The sequence below is a fragment of the Puma concolor genome, chromosome B4 (genome assembly GCF_028749965.1).
Source record: "Puma concolor isolate L17-30 chromosome B4, mPumCon1.1.hap2, whole genome shotgun sequence".
In the NCBI taxonomy this organism is placed as follows: Eukaryota; Metazoa; Chordata; class Mammalia; order Carnivora; family Felidae; genus Puma; species Puma concolor.
In genome coordinates this window covers 20,049,386-20,073,001 of record NC_141673.1, presented here as the reverse complement: position 1 = coordinate 20,073,001, position 23,616 = coordinate 20,049,386, and the positions used below count along the sequence as shown (strand labels likewise).

General features: G+C 39.3%; 2 protein-coding genes across 5 annotated transcripts in view; one reads left to right on the top strand and one right to left on the bottom strand.

Moving 5' to 3' along the window:
* Positions 1–21,056, top strand: part of LOC147578953 (uncharacterized) — a 32,531-nt gene extending 11,475 nt beyond the window's left edge. The window contains exon 2 of one of the 2 annotated variants that reach the window (XM_086712529.1): positions 18,472–21,056. In XM_086712529.1, coding sequence (XP_086568655.1) covers positions 18,472–18,639 — 168 coding nt within the window. In that variant the 3' untranslated portion in view covers positions 18,640–21,056. Of the gene's footprint in view, positions 1–16,937 lie in introns of both variants that reach the window. The other variant, XM_086712530.1, reaches the window with a different exon arrangement.
* The window catches only part of GNPTAB (N-acetylglucosamine-1-phosphate transferase subunits alpha and beta), a 74,221-nt gene continuing 65,024 nt past the window's right edge, over positions 14,420–23,616 (bottom strand). For all 3 annotated transcript variants that reach the window (XM_086712525.1, XM_086712524.1, XM_086712526.1), the window contains 3 exons: positions 21,157–21,324; positions 18,052–18,142; positions 14,420–15,866 (listed from right to left, as the gene is read on the bottom strand). In XM_086712525.1, coding sequence (XP_086568651.1) covers positions 15,789–15,866; positions 18,052–18,142; positions 21,157–21,324 — 337 coding nt within the window. In that variant the 3' untranslated portion in view covers positions 14,420–15,788. The remainder of the gene's footprint in view (positions 15,867–18,051; positions 18,143–21,156; positions 21,325–23,616) is intronic.

Here is a 23,616-nt window from a genome sequence, read left to right as displayed (position 1 = left end):
ACCAAGTATGTATAATGACTAAAAAAAAAAGTTATTTCTCCTGTAACTATACTGGGAAAGTAAATAGGTCCTCAGGGCAGCTTTCATGTATGCAGGCATTTAGGGACCCAAACTGATGGAAACTCTGCCATCTTCAACTTGTGGCTTTCAGAGTTGCCACAGAAGTGGTCTCTATCCCAGCCAGCTAAATAGGAAAAGAATAGGGAGGAGCACCAGGTAGGAAGTTTTTATGGGCTAGACCTGGAAGTGACACACATTATTTCTGCTTACATTTTATCACCTAGAAAATCAGTCACATGTTCACACCTAACAGCAAGTATACTGTTATTCAAGGAGAAATTAATAAAAATGGTTTAAAACATGACATGAAAGTACAGAACAAAATTAAATTAGGCTCTTCCACTTGTTAACCATGAGACCTTGGGCAAATTACTTGACCTCTCTAAACCTGTTAGTCTTCACTAACATAGGGGGAATAAAAATAATAGTATTTATCTCATAGAAGCTTGGATTTTAAAAAGTGAAATAAGGCATAAAAATTCTTAGTAAGCACTCAATAGTATATATCAAGTACTCAGTAAATACAAGTTATCAACATTACTAATATTATAATGGGTACTTGTTGAGTCACTGGTATACTATTTCCTGAATATCAAACATGTGAGTGCCTACCAGTGCCAGACATATTAAATAACATAGAATATTTTAATCATAAAAATTAATGTTTTATTAACAAATGCAGATTTAGGGATAGAAAATATGAGTTTTTTTTCAAAAATAAGAGTTACTTAGAACATAAAATGTTACAGGTCATTCTGAGTCTTTCAGGAAGTAGTTCTCAAAAAAAGACCTAAGAAGCCCACAGGTAAACAAAAGCAAGACTGCTTGCATAGGCTGGTTTGAAAGGACCCTGTGGTAGTTACTGCTCTCACAGTCTTTTTTTTTTTTTTTTTTTTTTTTTTTTTTTTAACGTTTATTTATTTTTGAGACAGAGAGAGACAGAGCATGAACGGGGGAGGGCCAGAGAGAGAGGGAGACACAGGATCTGAAGCAGGCTCCAGGCTCTGAGCTGTCAGCACAGAGCCCGACGCAGGGCTGGAACTCACAGAGCAGGAGATCATGACCTGAGCCGAAGTTGGTCGCTTAACCGACTGAGCCACCCAGGCGCCCCTCACAGTCTTGAGGCCATTCTCTCACATGTCCCATCTCATTGCACCTGTAATAGGCAAATGATATGATTTTATTAAGTTTAGTCAGGTGACACTTTGCATATCAAACAGAACAACTTCCTAGACATCTCTTTAACCAGGGAGCTCTTTCCCTCCAAGTCCGCATAAGAGGGCCTCATAGCAGCTATCTGTTCTCTCCCACTATCTCTCTTGCTTGCTTCCCCACTACACCTCTTGCCAAGTTTTCCTTTTTCCCGTTGCCTTGGATCTTCCCTTTTGGGTCACTCTATTACTTTCTTTAGTAAACAAGATAAGCTTCTCATGCTTCTGTTGTATTCACCCTGTAACTGCAGTCACCAAAACAAAGGACCCTCCTTAGAAGGTTTGAAAAGAATAAAATTATACATAACTAGTTAATAATTTTGCAATCACGGCTAGAATAAAGAGCACAATTTGGAAAGTTAATCTTTTAGGCAGATATCCCAAGCATCCTTGATATCCTTCTTGGTCTCCCTGTTCATTTACTGAACACGGTGATGTTTGGCACAATCTTCTCACCTTGACTCCTGCACTCATCCTTTGACCTCTCAGTTCCTTAAGGCCCTCATCTAAAATGACCTGGCCCTGCACTCCATTCAAAGACTCCATTCAAAGTCCCCCAACTCTTATGGCCACACATGAAGCTGTTCTACCCTCAAAATTCCTGTCAGACCTCTTACCCTCAAACCAATCAATACCTCCTACCTCTCCAGCTTAGTCTCATCTGTTTCCACTATAACAGATATATATATAACTATAACCTGCCAGTCTCATCCAGACTTTCAGTCCAATACTGTTTTACTTTTCCTTTTTCCATTGGCCCTCCTCTTGTCTTTGATTCAAATTCCATCATTTTAGTCAGTCTTTTGCAAATAACAACCTGTGCTTTCACTACATTTGTATGGCAAAATGTTATTTCTGCAAACAGCCAATTGCCTTTCTTTGTACTACCTACCCTTGCTCCAGTGCCTCTGGGGAAAATTAACCAAATTAACCAAATTAACCAAGGAGCAAACTTGTAGCACTTTTATTTATGAGTTCTAGCCTCAGTTGGGCCCTCAACATTGCCCTAGATTCTCCCATTTCCCTGTGGCAATTCATTGTCCCCAATTACCATTTTAAAGCCTTTTCTACTCTACTCAGCCTTCAACACTGTCACCCCTCTTTCACTTAGTACTTAACCCTCCTCCTTTTTTTTCTGAGGGAGTATTTCACACTGAAACCTCCAAAATTTTTCCATGAAAGCTACAACCTACCTACATCTGTGTCCATTCTTTCCTCCTCTTAGACTAGAGATGTTCGTCCTGTGTTCTGAATTCCATGGCCTCTTGTGCTCCAAGAATCTTACATTAGCCATTATTTCTTTCCCTTTCTCTGCTCTATCCCTTCCCATTAACATTTACAAATACTCAAATCTCTCCACAATTTAAATTCCTGGGCCTTATTTCCAAACAAACTGTTAGTCCCCTATGCCTTCCTTTTAGCATTCCAGATTCAAGAAAGAATTATCTAAGCTTATTGCCTCAAATTCCTCTGCTTCCATATACCCTTTAAAATACCCCAACCACCTTTGGCCCTTTCCTCTTTAAATTGGTGCTCACTCTAAAGTGACCAGTGACCTCCATGTCAAAGGGATGTTCTCTGGTCCTCATCTCATTTGCCTCTCGACAACAGGCAAAACTTTTAGCTACTTTTTTTCCCTCCTTGTCTTCCTTTGGCTTCTCTTATTCTTTTCTCATTCTGGCAACTTCTCAGTATCTTTGATAACTCTTCCTTCTTCAGTGGACCCTCAGATGTTGTAGTTCCCCAGAACTTGGTTTTTCTCAGTTCTCAATTTGTATTCTTTCTCCAAATGTTTTCATATATACCTGTGGCTTCAAATATAAGAGTTTCTCAAAGTGTGGTTTATGGGCCAGGCTATGTCAGGATCACTTGCAGAGGATGAAGTGGGGACATGTTGTGGTAGGGGGGTGGGATGGGTAGAGGAGTGTTAAAATGAAGATTCTTAAGCCCCATGTAAGGCCTAACAAATGAATAACTCTGTGGGTGAGGACTGGGAATTTGCATTTTAAATAGTTCTCCAGGTAATTCTCATACCTGGATGAAAGTTTGGAACCACCAATGTGATTTGCCACATTAACAAGAACAGCTCAACATCTCCATCTCGTGTCTTACTAACACCAGTGCCTTATTTTTTCAAACGTTAGGAAACTTAATGATGTGAAAAACAGAAAGGAAATAACAAACAAAAGATATGAATGAATTACCTGCCCTCTGAATAGCCAAGATTAGATTATGTCCTCTTTTGGCTTTTCTGGCTCCAAATGAGAATTCCTTTATATTCAAGTTTCAAATTTTAATCCTTATCCAACTAAATAAAAACATAAGGATTGGAATGACTGTTTCATTCATTACACAGTCTCCTAAAATGGAACCAAGGGTATTTTATGGATTTTCAAAGTTAGCTTTCTCTTTAGTTAGCTAATAAAACGCATTCCACTTCCCAGTAAGCATTTAATATGGGTCATTAAAATTTTACCTAAAATTTATTGTTAAATTGTTATCTTAGTTTAAAAAGTAATAAATATTCATTGTAAAACAACTTTTAGAAGATAATTATGAAGGAAATGAAATCCACTTGTAATCTCACTACCAAGAGATAATACACAATTAAATTTTAGGTATTTCATTTTTTCTGTGCATAAATGGATTTTCCCCTGGATAATTTAAAAATATTTTTTGACTTTTGTATCTGCCTTAATTTGCAATTAAACTCTGCAAACTTTTTCCTATTTTTAGCCATATATTTTACCACTTGTATCTAAATTTGGCAAACAAAGGCTTTAGGGTTTTATTGACTTTGATCACACTTTGATTGCCTAAAGTCCCAGATAAAATTCGCATATAACAACATATTAGTTTTAGATGGATAACAATTTGATATTTGCATATACTACAAAGTGATCTCCACAATAAGTCTAGTTACTGTCACTATGTAATTGACTCCCTTCACCCTTTTCACCCATCCGAACCACTTCCCCTCTGATAACCACCAGTCTGTTCTCTGTACCTATGAGTTTTGTTTTCCACATTCTACTTATAAGTAACACCATATGGTATTTGTCTTTCTCTGATATCTCACTTAGCATGATACTCTCAAGGTCCATCCGTGTTGTTAACAAATAGCAAGATTTCCTTCCTTTTATGGCTGAACAGTATTCCATTGTATACATTCCAATGTATGTCCATCAGTGGACAGTTAGGTGTCCATATCTTGGCTATTACAAATAATGCTGCAGTGAACTCAGGTAATTCTTAGAAGACCACATTAATACTCCTCCATGTATATCATTGCCCATTTATTCTAATTACCTGGATTCCTGACAAAATGTCCTCTCCTTTTCTTTAGCAACCAGTGGTGTAGAATCTTGTCAAGGTCATTTGAAAGCCTAAATATTTCATCCCTTGGTTCCTTTTTCATTGCTTTAAAGAACTAAGGCGATATAGTCAGTCTCTTAGGAAACTTCTCATTAGATGAACGACTGATGATGGACTCCTACCTTGACGTAGGAGTAGGAGTTTAATGGATAGATAAGCAAGGAAAAGACAGGTCAACCAATAATATTATCTGCAAGGGTACAGAGGCATAACAGTGCACAACATGTTTGGGAAAATGCAGTGTGGCTGACAGTGTGGGCAGGGGTGAGACTGGCAGGAGAGGAAAAGCAGATCAGAAAGACAACGTAGGACCAATTGTGAACCATAATAACCATAATTGTGAACCATTTAGGGAGTATTATGTGGCAGGTGCTGTACTGATGCTTTGCAAACATTTCTTTGAATCTTTCCAATAAAAAATTTATAAGGTTCACTGTATTATAATCAATTTTTTCTAATTTTTTTAACATTTATTTTTTATTTTTTTTAATATATGAAATTTATTGTCAAATTCCACACAACACCCAGTGCTCATCCCAAAAGATGCCCTCTTCAATGCCCATCACCTACCCTCCCCTCCCTCCCACCCCCCATCAACCCTCAGTTTATTCTCCGTTTTTAAGAGTCTCTTATGCTTTGGCTATCTCTCCCACTAACCTCTTTTTTTTTTTTTCCCTTCCCCTCCCCCATGGGTTTCTGTTAAGTTTCTCAGGATCCACATAAGAGTGAAAACATATGGTATCTGTCTTTCTCTGTATGGCTTATTTCACTTAGCATAACACTCTCCAATTCCATCCAGGTTGCTACAAAGGGCCATATTTCATTCTTTCTCATTGCCACGTAGTACTCCATTATGTATATAAACCACAATTTCTTTATCCATTCATCAGTTGATGGACATTTAGGCTTTTTCCACAATTTGGCTATTGTTGAGAGTGCTGCTATAAACATTGGGGTACAAGTGCCCCTATGCATCAGTAGTCCTGTAGCCCTTGGGTAAATTCCTAGCAGTGCTACTGCTGGGTCGTAGGGTAGGTCTATTTTTAATTTTTTGAGAAACCTCCACATTGTTTTCCAGAGTGGCTGAACCAGTTTCCATTCCCACCAACAGTGCAAGAGGGTTCCCGTTTCTCCACATCCTCTCCAGCATCTATAGTCTCCTGATTTGTTCATTTTGGCCATTCTGACTGGCGTGAGGTGATATCTGGGTGTGGTTTTGATTTGTATTTCCCTGATGAGGAGCGATGTTGAGCATCTTTTCATGTGCCTGTTGGCCATCTGGATGCCTTCTTTAGAGAAGTGTCTATTCATGTTTTCTGCCCATTTCTTCACGGGGTTATTTGTTTTTCGGGTGTGGAGTTTGGTGAGCTCTTTATAGATTTTGGATACTAGCCTTTTGTCCGATATGTCATTTGCAAATATCTTTTCCCATTCCACTGGTTGCCTTTTAGTTTTGTTGATTGTTCCCTTTGCTGTGCAGAAGCTTTTTACTTTCATGAGGTCCCAATAGTTCATTTTTGCTTTTAATTCCCTTGCCTTTGGGGATGTGTCAAGTAAGAAATTGCTGCGGCTGAGATCAGAGAGGTCTTTTCCTGCTTTCTCCTCTACTGTTTTGATGGTTTCCTGTCTCGCATTCAGGTCCTTTATCCATTTTGAGTTTATTTTTGTGAATGGTGTAAGAAAGTGGTCTAGTTTCATTCTTCTGCATGTTGCTGTCCAGTTCTCCCAGCGCCATTTGTTAAAGAGACTGTCTTTTTTCCATTGGATATTCTTTCCTGCTTTGTCAAAGGTTAGTTGGCCATACTTTTGTGGGTCTAGTTCTGGGGTTTCTATTCTATTCCATTGGTCTATGTGTCTGTTTTTGTGCCAATACCATGCTGTCTTGATGATTACAGCTTTGTAGTAGAGGCTAAAGTCATTGATTGTGATGCCTCCTGCTTTGGCCACCTTCTTCAAAATTACTTTGGCTATTCGGGGCCTTTTGTGGTTCCATATGAATTTTAGGATTGCTTGTTCTAGCTTCGAGAAGAATGGTGGTGCAATTTTGATTGGGATTGCATTGAATGTGTAGATAGCTTTGGGTAGTATTGACATTTTAACAATATTTATTCTTCCAACCCATGAGCACGGAATGTGGTTCCATTTCTTTGTATCTTCTTCAATTTCCTTCATAAGCTTTCTATAGTTTTCAGCATACAGATCTTGTACATCTTTGGTTTAGATTAATTCCTAGGTATTTTATGCTTCTTGGTGCAATTGTGAATGGGATCAGTTTCTTTATTTGTCTTTCTGTTGCTTCATTATTAGTGTATAAGAATGCAACTGATTTCTGTACATTGATTTTGTATCCTGCAACTTTGCTGAATTCATGTATCAGTTCTAGCAGACTTTTGGTGGAGTCTGTCAGATTTTCCATGTATAATATCATGTCATCTGCAAAAAGTGAAAGCTTGACTTCATCTTTGCCAATTTTGATGTCTTTGATTTCCTTTTGTTGTCTGATTGCTGATGCTAGCACTTCCAACACTACGTTAAACAACAGCGGTGAGAGTGGACATCCCTGTCGTGTTCCTGTCTCAGGGGGAAAGCTCTCAGTTTTTCCCCATTGAGGATAATATTAGCTGTGGGCTTTCCATAAATGGTTTTTATGATGTTTAAGTATGTTCCTTCTATCCCAACTTTCTCGAGGGTTTTTATTAAGAAAGGATGCTGAATTTTGTCAAATGCTTTTTCTGCATCGATTGACAGGATCATATGATTCTTATCTTTTATTAATGTGATGTATCACGTTGATTGATTTGCGAATGTTGAACCAGCCCTGCATCCCAGGAATGAATCCCAGTTGATCATGGTGAATAATTCTTTTTATAAGCTGTTGAATTCGATTTGCTAGTATCTTATTGAGAATTTTTGCATCCATATTCATCAGGGATATTGGCCTGTAGTTCTCTTTTTTTTACTGGGTTTCTACCTGGTTTAGGAATCAAAGTAATACTGGCTTCATAGAATGAGTCTGGAAGTTTTCATTCCCTTTTTATTTTTTGGAATAGCTTGAGAAGGATAGGTATTATCTCTGCTTTAAATGTGTGGTAGAATTCCCCAGGGAAGCCATCTGGTCCTGGACTCTTATTTGTTGGGAGATTTTTGATAACCGATTCAATTTCTTCACTGGTTATGGGTCTGTTCAAGCTTTCTATTTCCTCCTGTTTGAGTTTTGGAAGTGTGTGGGTGTTTAGGAATTTGTCCATTTCTTCCAGGTTGTCCAGTTTGTTGGCATATAATTTTTCATAGTATTCCCTGAAATTGCTTGTATTTCTGAGGGATTGGTTGTAATAATTCCATTTTCATTCATGATTTTATCTATTTGGGTCATTTCCCTTTTCTTTTTCAGAAGCATGGCTAGAGGTTTATCAATTTTGTTTATTTTTTCAAAAAACCAACTCTTGGTTTCGTTGATCTGCTCTACAGTTTTTTTAGATTCTATATTGTTTATTTCTGCTCTGATCGTTATTATTTCTCTTCTTCTGCTGGGTTTGGGGTGTCTTTGCTGCTCTGCTTCTATTTCCTTTAGGTGTGCCGTTAGATTTTGTATTTGGGATTTTTCTTGTTTCTTGAGATAGGCCTGGATTGCAATGTATTTTCCTCTCAAGACTGCCTTCGCTGCATCCCAAAGCGTTTGGATTGTTGTATTTTCATTTTTGTTTGTTTCCATATATTTTTTAATTTCTTCTCTAATTGCCTGGTTGACCCATTCATTCTTTAGTAGGGTGTTCTTTAACCTCCATGCTTTTGGAGGTTTTCCAGACTTTTTCCTGTGGTTGATTTCAAGCTTCATAGCATTGTGGTCAGAAAGTATGCATGGTATGATCTCAATTCTTGTAAACTTATGAAGGGCTGTTTTGTGACCCAGTATATGATCTATCTTGGAGAATGTTCCATGTGCACTCGAGAAGAAAGTATATTCTGTTGCTTTGGGATGCAGAGTTCTAAATATATCTGTCAAGTCCATCTGATCCAATGTCTCATTCAGGGCCCTTGTTTCTTTATTGACCATGTGTCTCTAGATGATCTATCCATTGTTTTAAGTGGGGTATTAAAGTCCCCTGCAATTACCACTTTCTTGTCAATAAGGTTGCTTATGTTTGTGAGTAATTGTTTTATATATTTGGGGGCTCTCATATTCGGTGCATAGACATTTATAATTGTTAGTTCTTCTTGATGGATAGACCCTGTGATTATTATAGAATGCCCTTCTTTATCTCGTGTTACAGCCTTTAATTTAAAGTCTAGTTTGTCTGATATAAGTATGGCTACTCCAGCTTTCTTTTGACTTCCAGTGGCATAGTAACTAGTTCTCCATCCCCTCACTTTCAATCTGAAAGTGTCCTCAGGTCTAAAATGAGTCTCTTGTAGACAGCAAATAGATGGGTCTTGTTTTTTTATCCATTCTGATACCCTATGTCTTTTGGTTGGCACATTTAGTCCATTTACATTCAGTGTTATTATAGAAAGATACGGGTTTAGAGTTATTGTAATGTCTGTAGGTTTCATGCTTGTAGCGATGTCTCTGGTACTTTGTCTTACAGGATCCCCCTTAGGATCTCTTGTAGGGCTGGTTTAGTGGTGATGAATTCCTTCAGTTTTTGTTTGTTTGGGAAGACCTTTATCTCTCCTTCTATTCTAATTGACAGATTTGCTGGATAGAGGATTCTCGGCTGCATATTTTTCTGTTCATCACATTGAAGATCTCCTGCCATTCCTTTCTGGCCTGCCAAGTTTCAGTAGAGAGATCCGTCACTAGTCTTATCAGTCTCCCTTTATATGTTAGAGCATGTTTATCCCTAGCTGTTTTCAGAATTTTCTCTTTATCCTTGTATTTTGCCAGTTTCACCATGATATGTCGTGCAGAAGATCGATTCAAGTTATGTCTGAAGGGAGTTCTCTGTGCCTCTTGGATTTCAATGCCTTTTTCCTTCCCCAGTTCAGGGAAGTTGTCAGCTATTATTTCTTCAAGTACACCTTCAGCACCTTTCCCTCTCTCTTCCTCCTCTGGAATACCAATTATGTGTAGATTATTTCTCTTTAGTACATCACTTAGTTCTCTAATTTCTCCCCTCATACTCCTGGATTTTTTAAATCTTTTTCTCAGCTTCTTCTTTTTCCATAATTTTATCTTCTAGTTCACCTGTTCTCTCCTCTGCCTCTTCAGTCCATGCTGTGGTCGTCTCCATTTTATTTTGCAGCTCATTAATAGCATTTTTTAGCTCCTCCTGGCTGCTCCTTAGTCCCTTGATCTCTGTAGCAATAGATTCTCTGTTGTCCTTTATACTGTTTTCAAGCCCAGCGATTAATTTTATGACTATTATTCTAAATTCACTTTCTGTTATATTGTTTAAATCGTTTTTGATCAGTTCGTTAGCTGTCGTTATTTCCTGGAGGTTCTTTTGAGGGGAATTCTTCCGTTTCGTCATTTTGGATAGTCCCTGGAGTGGTGCGGACCTGCGGGGCACTTCCCCTGTGCTGTCTTGAATAACTTGCTTTGGTGGGCGGGGCCGCAGTCAGACCTGATGTCTGCCCCCAGCCCACCGCTGGTGCCACAGTCAGACTGGTGTGTGCCTTCTCTTCCCCTCTTCTAGGGGCGGGATTCACTGTGGGGTGGCGTGGCCCATCTGGGCTACTTGCACACTGCCAGGCTGTGGTGCCGGGGATCTGGCATATTAGCTGGGGTGGATTGGCAAGGTGCACAGGGGCGGGAGGGGTAGGCTCAGCTCGCTTATCCTTCGGTGATCTGCTTCGGGAGGGGCCCTGCTGCACCAGGAGGGAGTCAGACCTGCCCCCCCCCCCGCCGGAGGGATGGATCCACAGAAGCACGGTGTTGGGTGTTTGTGTGGTGCAAGCAAGTTCCCTGACGGGAACTGGTTCCCTTTGGGATTTTGGTGGGGGATGGGCGAGGGAGATGGCACTGGCGAGCACCTTTGTTCCCCGCCAAGCTGCGCTCTGTTGTCCGGGGCCCAACAACTTTCCCTCCCATTGTCCTGCGCCCTCCCGTTCTCTGAGCAGATCTGTTAACTTATAACCTTCCAGATGTTAAGTCCCGTTTGCTGTCAGAACACACTCCGTCCGGCCCCTCCGTTTTTGCAAGCCAGACGCGGGGGCTCGGCTTTGCTGGCAGGCTGCCCCTCCGCCCTGGCTCCCTCCCGCCAGTCTGTGTAGTGCGCACCACCTTTCCGCCCTTCCTACCCTCTTCCGTGGACCTCTCGTCTACGCTTGGCTCCAGAGAATACATTCTTCTAGTCTTCTGGGGATTTTCTGGGTTATTTAGGCAGGTGTGGGTGGAATCTAAGTGATCCGCAGGATACGGTGAGCCCAGCATCCTCCTATGCCACCATCTTCCCAGAAGCCTTCTTCCTCTAATTTTTTTTTAAAGTATGACAGCTTGCCTTCAACTTAAGTAACCCAGGAAATTGATCTTCCACATGTACCCAAACTTTATTCTGTGAAGCTAGTGTTTTTGTCACCCCAGTACTCCTCCCCTCTTTCTTTTGGTAAAAGTCTCCATCTGCCTGTCTATAGAAGTAGGCACAAATCACAGTAACTCCTCTCCATCAATGTTTTCTATACTGGAGCCAGAGAGGAAACTTCCTGCCTCTATGAGAGATATGAGCCAGGAGCTGCCACGACCCCACTATTGGGGAGAAATGCTGACATACAAGGCAGGGATGGGCTGTGTTGAACAACAGTCCTGGCAGGGTATCTGTCTCCTCCACCCTTGTTTATCCCTTAAGTGGGTTGTTCTTTTTGAACCTTACAGTCCCTTTTTGTATCTTAGTGGCTAAGAATTAATTTTGGAGACACTTGGGTCAAAAGCTGATGCTGCCACTTAATAGTTACAGACCTTGAGCAAGCCACTTAAACTAGTTAGGTCCCAATGATAACGTAGGGATGTGGGGAGGATGAAATGGGATTATGAACATAAAGCATTTAGCACACACAATGTGTTTACAAAGATGTAGCTGTCATTAGGGCAAGTGGAAGAAGGAGCAACTAAGACTGACAAGAAGCTCCTTCCCCTCTCCTTACTGAGACTTTGTACTCCATGAAGTTGGGATTTACTTGGAAATATATCAACAAAGAAAAACAAAGAATAGCTCAAACAAATGTGGCAAAATCTTGGTAACTGTTGAACAGATCGAAGTCCTATGCTAGACTCTACTTTTAAATTTTTTATAATCTTTTTTGAAAAAAGGTCCATTGAGATGGTCTTGCAGTTGTCAGTCCTGCTGATGTAAACTGTACTGATTTTCTTTTTTTGTTTTCGGTTCTTTTTTTACTTATTTTTTTAAATTTATTTTTTTTAACTTACATCCAAGTTAGCATATAGTGCAACAATGATTTCAGGTGTAGATTCCTCAGTGCCCCTTACCCATTTAGATGAGCCCCTCTCCCGCAACCCACCAGTAACCCTCTGTTCTCCATATTTAAGAGTCTCTTCAGTTTTGTGCCCCTCCCTGTTCTTATATGATATTTGCTTCCCTTCCCTTATGTTCATCTGTTTTTTATCTTAAAGTCCTCATATGAGTGAGGTTATAGATTTGTCTTTCTCTAATTTCGCTTGGCATAATACCTTCTAGTTCCATCCATGTAGCTGCAAATGCCAAGATTCTTTTTGATTTCGAGTAATTCTCCACTGTGTATGTGTGTGTGTGTATATATATATATATATATATACCACATCTTTTTTATCCATTCATCCATCGATGGACATTTGGGCTCTTTCCATACTTTAGCTATTGTTGATAGTACTGCTGTAAACATTGGGGTGCATGTGCTCCTTTGAAACAGCATACCTGTGTCTCTTGGATAACATACCTAGTAGTGCAATTGCTGGGTTGTAGGGTAGTTCTATTTTTACTATTTTGAGGAACTTCCATACTGTTTTCCGGACTGGCTGCACCAGTTTGCGTTCCCAAAACCTGTGCCGATTTTCAAGTGTTGGGTCAACCTTGAATTCCTTGAGTGGACTCAGTTTGATCAATAAAAAGAGTTCCCCTTTGAAGGATAACTGAATCTGGCCTAGTTTTCATGTGGGATTTTTTTTTTTTTACATTAATTTATTCTTGAGAGACATAGCACGAGTGGGGGAGGGGCATAGAAAGGAGACACAGAATCTGAAGCAGGGTTCAGGTTCTGAGCTGTCAGCACACAGCCCGACGTGGGGCTTGAACTCACAAACTGCAAGATCATGACCTGAGCACAAGTCAGATGCTTAACCCACTAAGCCACCCAGGCACCCCTCATATGGGATTCTTATGAGATAAGATGGTGTGTGGTTTTCCTCTCTTATGGTAACTGAGCCAGGCTTTGTGTTCACCTCAACGGATGAGGTTAGATGGTGTTTCCTTTGTTTTCTACCATCTAGATTTTTGTGGGATCAATGCTGTTTCTTCCTTAAATATCTTGGCCTGAGTTATGATTACACTTCCCTTTTAAATCCTTGAGCTGTTACTCATCATACTTTGTATGCTTTTTGGTATATGTAGATATAATTTTAAAAATTAACACTTTTGGGGGCACTTGGGTGGCTCAGTGTGTTAAGCATCCGACTCTTGATTTTATCTCAGGTCATGATTTTGAGCCCATCAGGCTCCATCAGGGGCTGCTGGGCATGGAGTCTGCTTAAAATTCTCTCCCTCTCCTTTTCCCCCTCTCTTGCTTGTGCACTCTTGCTCTCTCAAAAAATAAAATAGTTTCCGAGAAACAGGGTAGGCAAAAAAATTAATTTTTTTTAATGAGAATATGTATAACTTTCTTAGCTAAGGGCAACGTAATCATTTCATCCCAATGAAATGGGATGAAAAACCTCACCCCTGGTCTAGATAGCAGTCCTTTACACACACACTTTCACCCTGCCATCATCACCACTGACATTACCAGGCAGGAGTCATTTCCCAGGCACTGTGCTGGGTATACTACATCTGCCATTTATTTTAATCATCACCATAAGTCTCTGAGGTAAACCCCAGGTACTGCCTCCCACATTTTAGGAGAAAGCTGAATTGTAGCAAACAATGTCCTTCAAATCCCAGAAGTCTGACTACATATACTTCTGACTGTGAGATCTTAGACAAATCACATAATCTTCCTAACTCTGGTGTGCTTGATGATAAAATGCAACGGGTAGTCCAGGGAGTCATTGTGAAAATTTTTCCTATCAAGGCTGAGAGTTTGGAGGCATCAGCTTGGGGTCAAGCAGGATGAGGAGCTTTCCTTCTATATTATACACTAGTCTTCGGTAGGATTTCATTTGAATTAATGGTTCTGGGGCTTTAAAATTTTTGAAACTCATCAGCTTCTGAGGTTCTTCCACTCTAATAATTCTACAGGACCATTTAGATGAATGGTTCTATGAATATTCTAGGATTCTGTTTTCTATCACATTATCTGTTATGTTCTTAATTAGATATGGACTATTCATCTAACTACAGAATCTCCAGTACACCCATTCATTTCTCTATAATTTTTCTATAATAAATTCATGTTTAGAATACCAAGATACATCCTAAATTTTTACTGTATAATAAATCCCATTTAGAACTTATTTTCCCCCCTATTAAAGGACATTCTCCAGTATGTTCTAGTACTACCTTCCTACACTACTTTCCATTTATTATCAGTAGTGTTCAGTAGACACTGATACACTGTACAAGCACTCAAGTGATTATGGACTCTGGATAACAATAAACTCATTCCTCAAAGATTTAAAAATCAAAGCATCAGACAAAATGTAAGTTTTTATGAGATTTCACATTTTGAAATACATAACTCTTGTAGCACAAACACTGTATTTACAAGTTTTTTTTTTACAAAATATGTGTGCCATTTTGAAAGAATACTGTTGAGATCATGATCTAAAATACCTGTTAGAGTTCAAAAAGGACTTACGGAATCTGGTCTCCAGAAATCCACCATATAATGATATAAATAAAATAGAGCTGAACATCAGGGCTTACTCATACATAAAAATACTAGTTCTCTATCCCAGTGGTCAGCAAACAATGGCCTATGGGCCAAATTCAGCTGGTGGCCTGTTTTTGTACAGCTGCAAGCTAAACACGGTTTTGACATTTTTAAAGGTTAAAAAAAAAATAAAACACCTAAACAATAAAGAAGAATATGCAACAGAGATACATATGGCCTGCAAATATTTACTATGTGGCTTGTTACAGAAAGTTTGCTGACCCCTGCATTATATGAAACCAGCTGAAAGAGATGGCTACTAGAATTATACTGAGTATTAAAAAAGACACCACTGTAATGTGCCAGTACCATCAGCATTACTCATTTCTAAAATGAGGCACTTCTGTTTGAATATGTACATTTCCAAAACATAATTACATCTGAAAGGTAGCTCTGCTACTTAACTCTAGCCCTTTGTAATTAGGCCTGCACATGAAATCACATTCTTAGGGGCTGAAGTAAACAAGCACAAAGTACTTCAGATGTCAGTCATTGATCTCCTCAGTAGTTGACCACTTACAGTCTTAAATGTTAATAAAATCCATAATTTAGGTATTTCCAGTAGGAGGTGGTATTGTTGCATTATTTAAATAACATCTATAAAAATGTGTTTAGACATCCCAATTCATTATTTTCGGAAGCAAGGGTAACTAGTTAACTTAGTAGCTACTGATTTTAAAAATAGGAAATGGGAAAAACAAAAACAAAAAAACCCAAAAATGTAAAACCACAGCAAAAGGCTTTGGAATGCAAAGACTGGGTTCTCTTAGCAATGGCTCCCAAGCTAGCCAAGGCTTCTCATGTGAAAGTTAATGGGCAATGATTGCTATGGGAACTCAGCAGCTGTCTCTTGTCAGTGAGCCTTTTCAGTAAAAGAATGATGGGTCCAGGAGCAAATGCTTTAAAAGTAAAACCAGTCCAGAGCTGCTCAACACACAAGTTTTCCATGTCTTGGTTAAACAATTACTGGTCAGTAGGCTATATTCACACCACAAAACAAGTATTGTACTGGATGCTTTTCCTTCTTCAGGCCAAGCTGGCTGATGTCACGAAGACATCTCTGTGATGCCGGGTTTTAAAATGCTCAGTGAATGCTGAGGTAGATGATTTTCAAATGAAGATCTTCTATACCCTGATTCGATCGAGACTAGCTTCTTTCTGTATCCTCCTTCTCGGAAATACCTTCCGCTTTAGTGCAATTAACTAGATAATAAAGACAGAAAATAAATTTTCTCCATGTCGACACATGTTAAATTCTGATAGTCATATGACCTTAATCATTTCTAGTCTTCTACATAAAAAAAAAAAAAGCAAGTCTCCATCATTCCTCCCCAAAATAAAACCAACTACTACTTTTGTTATAGAGTCAATATGCCTAGATATGTGCCCACAAAATATTTAAACCCACAAGGATTAAAATTATTTCGGCCCAGCTCCACTATTTAAAAGACCTATAACCACAAATTTTTACATAGTGATTACCAAGCATATTTATTTTCAAGATACCTGTTTGTCAAGTCTTTCTAGAAAGCTGTGTAGCTTATTAAAACACTGCCTCTTGATCTGAAAATGACTAAATATGTCAATTTTTTTTTAAAACCCTGTATTAAAATCCTATCACTTTCCCCTTAAACATAGCAATATCATTTGAAAATACAGGTAATACCTAATTTGTGAAATGGGTTTTAACACAAATTGCTACTTTGTAAATTATTGGCTTAGAACTTGGATAAATACTTCTCATAGAAACCATTTATCAGGGGTGCCTGGGTGGCTCAGTTGGTTGAGCGACCAACTTCGGCTCAGGTCATGATCTCAGTTCGAGCCCTGTGTCGGGCTCTGTGCTGACAGCTCAGAGCCTAGAGCCTGCTTCGGATTCTGTGTCTCCCTCTCTCTCTGCCCCTCCCCCACTCATGCTCTGTTTCAGAAATAAACATTTAAAAAATTAAAAAAAAAATTTATCCATGATACGTCTGAAATAAAAAACCTGACCCTCATCATAACAAAGTGTCAGTGAGAAAAACAAATGTGTTCTTTATGGTTTCAATTTGGGATCATACTGTCTACCCCTCCATCTCAAGGTAGAAGCAGGGCTTTTCCCAAGCACAGGCCACCACGGTTTGAGTGATGAGCTGGGACTGTGGGGCAGAGGAAGCAGCAGCACTGGCTGGTTTGTTGGGGAGCGTGGTAGAGGTTAAGGAATTTGCTTCAAGTAGGTAAAGAGCAAGGAGACGAGAGGATTTATTCTTCCCTTTTCTCCCTCTTCCTCTCTAGTTCCCTGTTCTCTGCTGGTATAAATGACACAGATGAAAGACTGGCCCTCTTGTTCCTTCCCACTGCCATGAACTGTTCCTTTGAGCCGAGATGCCTCTCCTTCCCCATCACAGGCAGCACACAGCTGACTCCTACGTTCCTCATTGGACCTCTGTTCTAAAGCAGGAACAATTTTTTTTGAAGATTTTTTTCTAAGATTTTTACCGGCCAGGAATAATGGCAACAAATATCAAGAACAAGATTTACTGGGATGCAGGTGAAGATTAAATAGCAATCCTGTTCAACTGCCCAATCTCCATTTCCTCATTTCCTTCCATTTGCAGCAGAAGGCCCATGCACTGCTTATTCTAAGGTTCTCAATACTTCAGCCTCTTCCTCCTTCTCAGTTTATGTAAACTCAGTGCAAGTTTCCCATAAGTGACAGCTAGAAAATCTCCACTCAACAGTCACCTCAAATGAAGGCTGAGGTGAGGTTTGCATGCCCCAGTAAGTCAGGTCAGCCCAGACACTGTTCCCTTTCTTCTTCAGCCCTTTCTGTTTAGAGCATTGCATGCCTACACCAAATAAGGATTCTTTGATCCCTTTCTTTTTACCTCACAAACCTCCCTTATACTCCTGAAGGAGTTGTGTGCATGCCTGCATGGAGAGAACTCCCAGCAATTCAAAGGAAATGTAATTGAGAGAAACACAAGCACAATGGGCACTGTCCACAGAACACTGGGAGACCTGAAGATAAGACACTGTGGTGGTCACCTTTTAGAAAAGTTATAAGAAAAAATATTGGAAACCCATACAAAATCAGTATCAGATGAGGATTCTAGGTGGTTTTTTGGTTAGAAATACTTAGAGATTTTTTGTTTTAGCTTGATGTCTACAAGTTAATCTACTGAGTTCCAGGTAAAAAAGAATACTCATAGTGTATCCAGAAGGTAAATGAATAAAAAGCTATTATGTTTGTTGCCTGAATATTTTGAAATATGTTTGACATATCGACACCTGAGTTATATGCCAAATTAAAATTTTCTTGTTGTAAATTAATGTCACTTACTAAAAGAATCAAATATTCACATATTAAAAAACAGTTTGATCCCCACATAAAATATGTAACACTTACCTGTTCAGCAAAAAATGAGAATACAGTAAACATAATCAATGTTGCTAGTACACAATGAGTCCAAAACTTCAATTTGTCTCGATATGCTCTCCTATTCAGAGAGAGAGAAAAAACAAATATGTTTGTCTTACAGTCTTTGGTTTCTGTGCATAGTTTCACTGTATTAGTTATATGCTAGTTTACCAAAAAGTCTTGAAACACAAAATCACTGGAGGCAATCTGAAAATGTTAATACAATGTACGTTTCCAACACGAGTTCAGATTTTTCATTATGTCATGGTAAACATTATATCTGAATTGTAAAAGTTATCCAAGCAGAAAAGAGGACTTCAAAAGAAAATTACTTCTAGCATTTAGAATTTAGACAAAAGCACACTTTCATTTACTTTTATTTATGCATTCATATCCATTTCTTCATAGTCATTCAGTCAATACTTCCTGTGGATACAGACGGATGAACAAGACGAAGTCCATGCTCTAAAGTGTTTACCGACCTGGGGAGTCACTGACCTGCAGATGAACAGCCATCACACAAGATGGACCCAAAAATGTATTATCAAAAGCAAAGTCTTGGGGAAAACAGCATAATGAAGAAAGCACCTCAGGGATGGTGACATTTCATTCAAGCCTTGAAGCAGAGAGGGAAAGCATTTAGCTGAGTAAGGCTGTGAGCATCAGCAGAGTCAGATTAGCAAGCTGAGTCCTGCAGAATGAAGGAAGTCAGTCCTAGGGGGCATCAGGGAGAGAGCTAAGCCACGGCAAGGCAGGTGGGCATTAACTGCAGGTGTTCTGGAAAACCATGCAATGGGGTTTGGACATAATACTCTAGTGGGAAAGCATATGAAATGGCAGGTGTGTGTCTGTGTGTGTGAGAGAGAGAGACAATCGGTGAAAAAGGTGGCCATCTGAAGGATGCATGTCAGGTGACCAGAGGTAACCAGCCAGGCAGTCACATTAGTCTGGGTATGAAAACCTAGTGAAGGGCAGTGAGAATGAAAGAAGCAACAGAAGAGACAATCTGAGAGTAGAAGCAACTGGACTTGGAAATAGGATATTGGGGATAGAGGCAGTAAAGCACAGTTTCCTCATCTGTAATTTGGAAATAATTTATTATGAAGATTAAACATATGCTTTTAACATAGGCTTGTAAGATATATTAATGACTACCAAATTTAGGCCTCTGCACTGAGTTCAGAACCTCATTTACAGTTTGGCAGTGGATGTCTCTACTTCAAGTCCCGTATTGATAATGGTACGTCTGTTTTTCCTCCTGTATTTCCTATGTCTCTTAATAGGATCACAACCAATGCAGTCAGTTCTAATGTCTACAGTGTCATTCAGAATCAATATGTAATTTAAAGAGCCAAGAAACCACAGACTGTAACACAACTAAAAAATTGTCCCAGCAACCAGAGAACCTTAAAAGAGCTGGAGGTTTCCTCAGTCACTCGCATCCACCAAGCACCTACCATGTGCTAGAGAGGCACTGTGGACTCAAAAAGAGTAAGACACCATCTCTGCTCCTGAAGTGGGCTCACAGTTTACCAGGAGAGACAAGTGCACCCTATAGACTGCTGTACAGTGCAGAAAGTGCTGTACCCAAGGAACAAGAAGAAAGCCTATCAGGAAACCAGAGAAAGGTAATAGGGGACACAGGAGCACGATGTCATGAAAGGAAAGAGAAAAAGTAAAGTTTCTAGAAGGTAGGGTGGTGTTGGTGCTCAGCAGTGAGAGATGATCCAGAAGTGGAGCAGGATGAGGAAAATGAAGCCCCCAGATGAGGGAATTGAAAAAAGGTCCTACACCTGATTTATCTCATTTGTATAGCACAGAAATCAAAGTCCTCTCAAACTACTCTTAAGCCCACTCCTTTCTCACTCAATTAGGCCCTTGAAGATAAATTAAGTCACAAACTGGATTTGGGGAAACCATCCAGAAATCTCTTTCCTTTGAGCTAAAGGAAAATAAAATGAGGAGAAACCATTCCTAGAAGACAAGACCCACAATTTAGTAATAACTTCTCATTTCAAAAATAAAAAATATATAAATATTAGCAATCTGCATGCTGTCTCACTTTCCCAACTCGAAGACACCAAAGCATTCTAGTTGCCGAGATTGCTAATTTTCTCTCTACAATCTGTCCCAATTCTGTCTACTGCTTTCTCCTTATTTCCTGAACTGTGTGTCCTTGCTTCACACCTTGACTGACTGTTTCATAACTACTAAAATGCTTAGTACTTGTATCCCTGCCTCCAGTTTCTAGACAATACTGCCTCACTCCAAACAACTTCCTCACCAGTCCAACCCCATACTATTAGTTATCTTTCCAAATCATGAAGTCTGATCACTACAAACATCTAAAAAAATTTCTCTGGGGAGCCCCATTCTCTAAAGAAAAAAAGCCTAATTCAGATACAGCCCTTCACAATCTCTCCCTTTTCTCCAAAGCACTCTATTTTACACCTCTGTGCCTTGCACATGCCATTTCTTCTACCAGGAACATGCTTTCCTACCCGGAAATGTCCTTTTCATAATTCAAAACCAGGTCCAAATGTCACCTTCCCCTAACAGAATTAGCTACTCCCTCATCCAAACTCCAGTAGCACTGAACCACGCCACAGCACTTGGTATCACAACTGTTTGCCTGCAGCCTGTCTCCCTGAAGGGACTGTGAATGCCTCATAGCCTGGTACCATACTCCTTTCGTCTATGTATTCCTAGCCCTGCATGGAGTAAATAGTAGTAAAATAAGACATGAAGGAAACATTTATAAAATAGCTTTGGATTACAGTGGAACTGGAGGGTTGGAAATCAGGCTGGATTTACCACTTCTCAGCTACTTCACCTTGAGCAAATCACTCAGCTTCTGTTACTATGTTCTCCTCCCATACAGCAGGTACTCAAGAAATAGGGTAGAGAATGAGGCTCAGCAGATGTGCTTGGCCAGTAAGCTCAATAAAAACTTTTAAGTGTATTTTTACAAAGTAATTATAGATCAAATAATACATTAAAGAAATTTCATCTCTCTAAAACACACACACACACACACACACACACACACACACACACACACACCCACACCCATATGTGAACATGAGACCTTACCATTCCTGCAGCTCATGCATGTGGAGGAAACGGTTTCGATACTCCCTTGGCAGCTCAAACTGGGATGGTATGGGGAACATGGACTCATAGAAGTCCCTGAGAACAGCTTTCACTGTCTGGGCATCTTTATGATTGTGGTCAATGTTGTCATTCAGGCAAACAAACTTCCTAGAGATAATAGAGATCTGGGGTTATTGGTTATGGTAAGAATGATCTTGACATAATAAAACAAGAAATGTAGATTCCAAGTATATTTTAAATGAACACATTTAAATGAACACTTAAATGTTCCAAGCTGTTGCATGTACTGATATGATTCTCTGGGAGCGTAATATCCTATAAAATTTTCTTTGGATATTCCTCACCTATAAAACAAAGAAGAGCTAGGGAAGATAATCTTAAAAGTGCCTTCTAGCTGTTGGAGTAAATTAATTTAATGATTTCTGTTTAGCATGTCCCCAGTTAAGTGTTTAATAAATGTAGTTTACTGACTAGAGCATTTTTGTTGGCAGCCAGGGGAAAAACTGTTAAGCACCTAAAAGCAAGTTCTCTAAACTGCCACAGTTATAGTACTAAAGAACAGTGACATAGATATGGTACCTTATAGCTATAGATTCTGTGAGTTTGATGACTTCTTAATATATCTCCAACGAACCTATAAGATACTACTGTTCTAGCAAAAAGCACATGACAGATGATGCTTCTCTACTTGTTTCAAGTTCCCTTCAAGGCAAAGTCACCCACTGAAACAGTAGTCAGGGATAACACCAGTTTTGAAGTACTTGTGCATTTTAAAATAAAAAAAAGAAATAACAACAAAAATACCCCCACCAAATTTTAATAAAGCTCTCAGATTCAACTACCAATTTATAGGAAAAACAGAGACCTAGGAACATGTTAAAGAACTGAGACACACACACACACACACACACACACACACACACACACACACACACAGAGAACTGAGACACAATCAGAGAAATCCTAAGTAAGGAAAAATACAGAATATATAACTGGATTTCTTCGTATACACACAAAAAATTATATGGCTAAGAGAGGTTGAGGGAAAACCTGTAGATTTAAATGCAGTGAGTTTACTTGATACCACTTCAAATCAATAAACTTAAAAAACATAAATGCTTAGAAAAGACAACTGGAGAAATGTGTGCACTGACCAGATAGTTTATCATATTAAGGAATAAATAATGATATTCTGGTTATTTTTAAAGAGTTGTTATAATTTAGAGAAATATATATATATAAATCTGGAGATAAAATGATACAGTGTCTGAGATTTACATAAAAACAATCAGGAAGTGGTAGTAAAGGAATGATGTGTTTAGATGAAAGAACAACCATAAATCACTTCTTATTGAAGATGAGTGATGGGTGAAAGTTCATTATCCTATCTACTCTCTAAACTTGAGGACTGCTTTAAACTAAAGGAGTACTAAAAAGGCAGGTTAACAAAATAACAATGCATGAGCCTTGATTTAATTATATCCTGCATTTAAAAAAAAATAGCTATAAAGGGCATTTGGAGGCAACTAGGGAAATTTGAATATAGATGATCTATTAGGTGGTATTAGTCACTGTTAAGGTTCTCAGATACATGTTAATGGTCTTTGGTATAAAGGAGAATGGTTTGAGGGTTCCTGGTGGCTCAATCGGTTAAGTGTCTGACTCTTGTTTTCAACTCAGGTCATGATTTCAGTTTGTGAGTTTGAGCCCTGCGTCGGGCTCTGCTCTAACAGTGTGGAGCCTGCTTGGGATTCTCTCTCCCACCCCTCTTTGTCCCTACCCCACGCACGCACATGCTCCTTCTCAAAAATGTTCAAAAAATAAAAATAAAAGAGAATGGTTTGGCTTTAGAAGATATGTACTAGAATAATGAGAAGTAAAGTATATGGATGTCTGAAACTAATTTTCAGATGGTTAAAAAACCATCCAGTAACAAAAACAAAACCTGTGTGTGTGTGTGTCTGTGTTATGTGTAGATAAAAAGAGATCAAGCAAATATGACAGAATGCTGACAATTTTAAAATCTGGGTTAAGTATTTATGAGATTTATTGTACTATTTTTTTTTTTCAATTTTTCTGTATCTTCAAAATTTTTCAGAAAGTTGGGAAAAATGAAAGAAGAAGGCATGTGCATGAGACAAAGGGTGGGGGTGGATACAAGTAGCTAAAGCAGACCCTGCTGGGTGCCCAGCAAACACCACCCCCTTTCTTCCAAAGAGAATTTGCATTTTGTTCAGTATTTCTCTCCCCATGAGCTGATTCAAAGGGAGGCAAGCCCACTTCACCCCCGAGGCAGCTCCTGACTCTACATGAATCCCTCCTCTTCACAGTCCGTGACTGGAGTAAAAGTGGAGGGACAGCACAAAAGGGGCAGTCCCTTTCTGCCTCAGAGCATGGCTCCATCTGCAGGGCCATCTAGAATTACTGTGGCTGCCCTAT